This window comes from Haemaphysalis longicornis, unplaced genomic scaffold (genome assembly GCF_048455015.1).
Source record: "Haemaphysalis longicornis isolate Haplotype H1 unplaced genomic scaffold, Haemaphysalis longicornis Haplotype H1 scaffold_2, whole genome shotgun sequence".
In the NCBI taxonomy this organism is placed as follows: Eukaryota; Metazoa; Arthropoda; class Arachnida; order Ixodida; family Ixodidae; genus Haemaphysalis; species Haemaphysalis longicornis.
This window is the reverse complement of record NW_027526295.1, coordinates 216,549,987-216,556,916: the sequence shown is the minus strand read 5'-3', so window position 1 is coordinate 216,556,916 and position 6,930 is coordinate 216,549,987. Positions and strand designations below refer to the sequence as shown.

Genomic DNA, 6,930 nt, shown 5'->3' with positions numbered 1-6,930 from the left:
TAATTCGACCACTGCGGTGTGTTGACTCCGCGATCAGGATGTTACCACGCCAGCATGACGACCAAGGCGCGAATCGTGCGCACCAGTCTGGCCCACGATTGAAGACTTGCGGTTCCCGATTTGTCGCAACGAGATTGGCGGGATCGATCCATAGATGGGATCCGTGAATCGGTCAAAAGCGGAGAAAAGCAGCCATGTCGATCCGCCGAACGCTTGATAGCACGTATGGCACACACGTTAAAAAAAAAAAAAAGAGTGTGTGTCTGGCCGCGTGTACAGATTGCGTTATATGTGTAGTGCGTACAGCAATTTCCGGTGGGTCTTCACTACGTAGTACATATAGCATCGTCCTTTGATGGTAGTGCCTTCCCGCCTTTAAACTTTTCGAAGTGCCACGTTCATGTTTTTTTTTCTTGTACACTGTTCGTCACTGCCCGCTCCCCTCTGCAATGCTTTAAAGCCCTGAGGGTACAATAAATGAAATGAAAATAAATAAATAAACTACAAATGCGCGCATGATTTGCATGCGGTCTCATAAAAGTGAACAATTGAAATATTAGAAAAAAAAAAGAACCCAGACAGATAAAAACTTGATACGTACAATGGAACCTATAATAGAAATTCTCGTCGGGGACTAAGTGACCGCGTTTGCCAGGCGAATCCCAATTAAATACGCAACAATCAGTCGACGCAGCCAGTAGTAGTGCACGCTGTTTTATTGTTCAAGACTACCTGAACTTAATTAAGCCTTTGTTTTAGGCAAGGTAAGAAAACAACAGTCCTGCCCACAGCGTGAGTCGCATGGGCCAAGGCTATTTCCTGAAATGAACAATAGAGTCGTCGACTTGAAAGAGGCGGTGGACGCCGCAGAATATTAACGCGCGGGGCATTGACGCACGCATCCAGGTTGGCTTAATAAAGGGTTAGGGAGTGTACCCATCTGAGCGCGAGAGCTACGCTACACCCTTCGAAGGACAAGCTGTGACGGAATCCGCGCACGCTTGACAGTCAGCACTGAACAAACATCGCGGGGCTGCGCGGGCCAAGTGAAATCCCGCGCAGCGTGGGATGTAGACCGTGTACGGGGGAAGGGAAATGTTACACACGTAAAGAAAGAAGGGGGAAGGAAAAGCGACACGTGACTGCGCACGATCAAGAGAAAATAGAGAAAAAATCAAACTGGTTTTGGCGGCCTCACCTGAAGGAAGCGGGCAAGCCACCGCTACCTGCCGCCGCACACAGCGCGCGTGAATCTCGGCCGCGCTGACAGCCCTCCACCGCACCACCGCCTGCTAGCCCTGCTAGCAGACGACGCGTCTTCGGCGTTAGACAAGTATTGTCGTCTGCTACATCGTCGGCTAGCTGTGCAAGCAGAAGACGGGCTCTTTATTTGGTGTTCGAAGCGCCGTCGTCTGCTCTACGTGCTTTCTGGTGCGATCACGCTTCGTGTGCGGTGTTGGCTGAAACACTGGGTCGGGACTCGATTCAATTACGCAAGGCGCGCCCGCTTCCACGCGCCGCGAGGACCTTTGCGAGCAGCCAGCCCTTTGACCTGCACGTCACGCAACGTTAACGTCGTCGCGCGGTCAGCGACGCGCGGTGAGTGATCGGTGATGGTGCAGATTAAGGAAAGGAACGGAGACACCTTCGGCGAGAAGGAGTACGTCGTCATGAAGGATGATATCGAGGAGCTGCGCAGAAGGCTCGTTGAAGAGGCGGAGAGGGACCCGGGTGAGTAAGAACAGCGCTGCGCTGTCAGCTGTCCTTCAAGAGCGCATAGACAAGGAAGGAAGGAAGCGCTTATCCTTGTGTGCGCCTCGCATTCTTGGCATTTTAAGCGATTTGCCGCCTGGATGCACTGAGCTGCTTGAAAGAAGCGTTCGAAGACAGCTGAGGAGCGGTACGGCGTGCTTAACATCCTTTCCTGTATAATGATGGGAACAGCAAATGTAGAACTCTGGAACGCGCGTTTTAGTTCAATGCAAAAGACAACGCTGCCTACGTTGCCAGTTCGTGCGATACGGGACGGAAAGAACAGGAGCATTTAGGGTGTTCTGTTCTTGTGAGGGGTAAATATTGCTCGAATTTCGAGCTTGTTTACGCGTGAATTTGCATCTGAACACGCCTTTACTGGCAGCCCGCGTTCGTCTACGAACCTTAGATAAAAAAAAAAAATCGGTACGGTAGCTTGGTTTAAGCTTTAAAATAAAGTATAGCGCAGTAGGCCGGGACTGAAAGAGGCAAGTGGACGGACAAGCGCTTGTAACGTCTACTTATCTTTCTGTCTCCGTCCTACTGCGTTCAATGTTATTTTAAAGCCTTCAGCAAAGCCTCCCAGGAAGACATTTTATTGGTTGATGCTCATTGTTAACCGTATCTGTGTTGCGAGCCTTGGGCGCTTATCGTAAATATTTTATAGTTGCTTGAAAGTCGCAGAAAGAAAGAAATAAAGAAATAACGCACTGGTGAGTACGCGGCTATTTAGCGCCTGGTTCTTGCTAGAGCGAGCCGTCCTTCGTTAGCGCCGCAGATAAGTCGAGATAAATTGTCTCCATCCTTGCCAGTACGTTGTATAACTTCCCCGCCGCGCTCAGCAACTTCCGCCTTACGGCTACAGGCAACGATATAACGTAATCATCGGACGACATCGAACGTGCGCCGATACGCCGTAAACGTTCCCCGGTACACGATCGCTAGCTTCCAAGCGCAGTTATTTATACGCCGCGGAACGCACCTTAGCACGGGGGAAAAAAAGGCAGCCGCTAATGTACAGCGGCCCAAACAAAGCTAGATTTCTTCCTCAATTGCAGCCAGCGGGCGCAGTTCGGAGCTAAACGAATGTGGGTCAGCCAACGGACGAGGGTGAGATGAGGGCCCGAGCGGGTCGTCGACGCGCACGCCAGCCGCTCGTCGTGTCGTAGTTGTTGGTGCTGCTGCTGCCAGTAGGGGCTGTTTATTTCGGTAGAAAGGAAAACACGTCGCTTCGGCAGCGATTCGGGCTTTCCGAGGCCCGCGTTGTCTGTCTCGCCCGAGGCTGTAACGGGCGACCTCGATCCCTCGCGCTGCCTCTTCCTCAGGACGCTGCTTCCGCGAATTGTTTGGGAACCTGGAGCGCGTGCGTGGTTTAAGGCGAAGGAAGCCTTTCGCCTGCCGTTAAGGTTTGCTGCGGCATATTTTGGGCGGTGACTGCGCAGATGCGCTAACAGTACACTGCCCCTGAACGTCGATTACTCTATTTCTGTTTAAAAGAGGGGGGGGGGGGGGGGGGGGAGGGAGGGGGCGCCTAAAAAAATTAAGACACCCGGGTGTTATTTCCGAAAGAAACGATACCTTGGCTTTGGTGCACAGGTGAATGTTAGAAGAGTAAGAAGGCTGCCAGTTTTTAAAGGGGCCCTGAAACAGGTTCCGAATGTGGTCGATAGACTGACACAGTCGTGACGTTACGTGCTGAGAATGACGTCCGAGTGGAATATCGCTTTTTCCCGAAGAGCAGTAAGGTCGCAATTGCAATAGAAGAGAGAGAGAGAAAGCTCTTTATTAGAAGAAAGCAGAGAGGTCTGCAGGCATGTATTCGCCTACATGCTACTCTGCGGGGATGGGGTGGAGGAGGTAAAGGCCCTTAAGAAAGTAGGGCGAAAGAGAGGGGAAAAAAGAAGAGGTAAAAAAGAAGGCTACATGGAATGTTCCGTGGGTCACGTAAAAGTCCAGGTGTTCTCACAGGATGACGATGTGGAGTTCTACAGTGTCTCTGCGACGCCGATGTCGTGTAAATAATCAAACAGTGCATCTAACACTTTTCGCTGGGATGATGGAGATGACCATGGTCCAAGAAGAGCTTTCAATGATAAAAGTCCATTGTTGAGGCACTCGATCTTCTTGGCGAGGTCGTTCCTTTCCTGTTTGTACGCCGGACACTCTAATAAAACGTGTTCAGTAGTTTCTGGCAAACCACAGTTATCACAGTAAGGGTTTGTGGTTTGACCGAGGCGATGTCGGTAGGAGTTCGTAAGTGCTGCGTTGAGGCGCAGCCGATGGTAGAGCGTCTCAAGTCGACGTGGGATTCGCTCTGGGAGCCTCATTCTCAGGTCAGAGTCTATGTCATACAGAAAAGAGTGGTGAGTTTCGGGAAAAGACCAGAGACGGTTTCGTTCCTCTAAGGCAAGCTGCTTCGCTAGCGCTGCAGCCTCGTGCTTTGTAAAGAAAATTTTCCTTACATTGCGCAGTTGTAGCCCTCTGCGAGCCGCCTCATCAGCTTTCTCGTTGCCGAGAACGCCACAATGTGCGGGTATCCATTGCAAGGTCACACGATGCCCAGCGACGCAGGCTAGATGGTGCAGGTAGATGATGTCGCGGGATACGTGGTCGTGGAGGCTGAAGCAACTGGCATGCCGTAGGGTTTGCAGCGCTGTCTTAGAATCCGTGAATATAGCCCATTCTGCTGATGGCTGACGAAGAATGTAGCGGAGGGCTTGCTTAATTGCATGAAGCTCGGCCGACGTGGATGACGTTGCACGTTCAAGGCGGTAGGACAGCGCTTGGCCGGTAGACGAAACGTAGACGCCCGATGCACTACTGTGAGGTGTAGATGAACCGTCCGTAAAAATGTGGGCCGTATGCGGATAACAGCCACTGATGTGGGCGAGCACGAGTTGAAGGAGGCAGAATTGAGGGAGTGTTTGCTTTGAGGTGACACCAGGTATGCTGAGTTTTATGCACACCGGTGACAGAGTCCAGGGGGGGGAAATTGGACGGCATGGTTGGTCGCGCTTGGGATGGCACAGATATGTTAATGGAGTTTATCATCTGTGCAAAGCTGGAGCTTTCGTTGCGTTGTACAACACGGGTCAAAAGATTGGTTGATGTGTGCAATCGATGCCGCAAGTATATTCGGAATGTCTCTTGTAGCCGAAGAACATCTAAGGGCAGGCAGCCAGCCTCCGCAACGGTACCAGCGCAGGAAGAGCCCCTAGGAAGGCCAAGGCAGGTGCGCATACAATTATGTCTTGCCCCATCAAGCTGCTTTTTGCTTGTGGTCGACAGCCGCTGCAGAACAGGCAGGCTATAACGCAGCAAGCCGTCAACATAAGCCTTGGAGAGAAGCACCATGGATCGACAGTCACTGCCCCATTGACTTCCGGCAAGGTATCCAATGACTTGCGCCACCGCGGAAATGCGAGTACGCAGCCTCCAAACCTCAGGGGCCCAGGAGAGGTTTCGATCCATGGTTATCCCGAGGTATCTTTGAGTGCGCACATAGGGCAGGCAACGGCCCGCAAGGATTAATGGGTACTGAGTCATCCGCTTGCGGGTAAATGCCATGGCAACGCTCTTCTCAGGTGAGAGGCGGAGGCCCTTCGGAGCAAGGTATTCAGAGATGTTTTTTAGAGCTTTCTGGAGCCCCTGTTGCGTATTTAGACGTGACCTTGCTGCACTCCAAATACAGATGTCGTCGGCGTAAATTGTGACCTTTACGCGAGGAGGAAGCACACGCTTTAGGTCGATTAGGGTAATGTTAAATAACAGAGGACTCAAAACGGCTCCTTGAGGTACTCCTTTCTTTATACTGTAATATGACGTAGGACCATCCGGTGTGCTCATAAAAAGCTCTCGTCCTTCCAAGTAGCTGGAAATCCATGCATACAGCCTCCCACCAAGTCCAAGAGCAGCAAGGGACTCTAGAATGGCTGTATGGAAGACCGAATCAAATGCAGACTTGATGTCTAGATAAACCACTGTTGGTATATCGCCGTGGTGTAATCCTTCTTCTAGGGACGCCACGAGAGCAAGGATGTTGTCGATAGCAGACCGGTTTTCTCGAAACCCATTCATCTCCGGTGGATAAAGATTCCTGTTCTCCAGGTACCAAGTCATTCTCTTAAAGATCATTTTTTCCATGATTTTGCCAATGCAGCTAAGTAGAGCTATGGGACGGAAAGAGTCGTACCGTGTTGGTTGCTTTCCAGGTTTTAGAATGGCTGTAATTTTGGCTCTTTCCCATTCCGCAGGCACAGTACAATAAAAAAAGTTTCTCTCTCTACGCTTAGCGATAGCTGTCAATAGCGCATTAAATATCGAAAGCCCGACAGAAATCGGACGGGGCAAAATACAACAAAGTGCACTCAAACATAGACTTACAAATCCATAAAGTATGGAAGACAAATAAATGCAAAGCTAAAAAATAATAAAATGAGGTTAGTATGACCGGCATGTGTCCATCACCGTGTCGGCGCCACTGGTATCGTGGCATATGCGCGGCCGTGCAAAGAAGTGAACAAGTCATTTCACCATTCCGGTAGTTCTGGGGCTCGAATCCAAACCCCTCTGCTTACAATCAGTACGGCTTAAAAACGAAGATTTTTCTTCACCGTATCTATTGCATATATGTCGATGTAAAAGAAAGAGCTATTCACCAAATAGCAAAAGCCCTACCTAAATCGGACGGGGCAAAATACAGCATATTGCACTCAAACATTTACTTAGGCTATGTTCATACTACCGACGCAAAGGGCCATATCGTGACCTATGGACGTAAAAAAAAAAAAACGGCATGTTACGCAGTTCAGTTGGCTGAGACGTGAAATGACGCCATTCTTTAAAGTTATTACGACAGTTGCGGCAACAGTCTTGAGTCCGGCCTTACAAAGCAATAAAGCACGCAAGACAAACAAATACGAAGCTAGAAAATGATAATTTTTTTTATGATAATTGGAGATGGAAGGAAATACCAACCCGAGAGAAAAATATTCTGAACGTTGAAATGTTTTTGGCGTGTGATCAGCTAGCTAAAATGACACATGGAGTGGAGTGGAGTGGATAAACTTTATCTAGACGAGCTTCAGGCGCTGATGGTTCGGCGCCCGCCAGGTGGGGGGGCCTCCTCTAGTCCGGGAAGCATGGAATTAAAAATTTCCTCCGTTTTGGTGGGTATAT

General features: G+C 50.0%; 1 protein-coding gene across 1 annotated transcript in view; it reads left to right on the top strand.

The window, feature by feature from the left end:
- Positions 1–1,164: 1,164 nt before the first annotated feature.
- The window catches only part of LOC144169891 (motile sperm domain-containing protein 2-like), a gene marked incomplete in the record, with an annotated part of 92,020 nt that continues 86,254 nt past the window's right edge, over positions 1,165–6,930 (top strand). Inside the window, 1 exon segment of the mRNA XM_077699313.1 lies at positions 1,165–1,731. Coding sequence (XP_077555439.1) covers positions 1,614–1,731 — 118 coding nt within the window.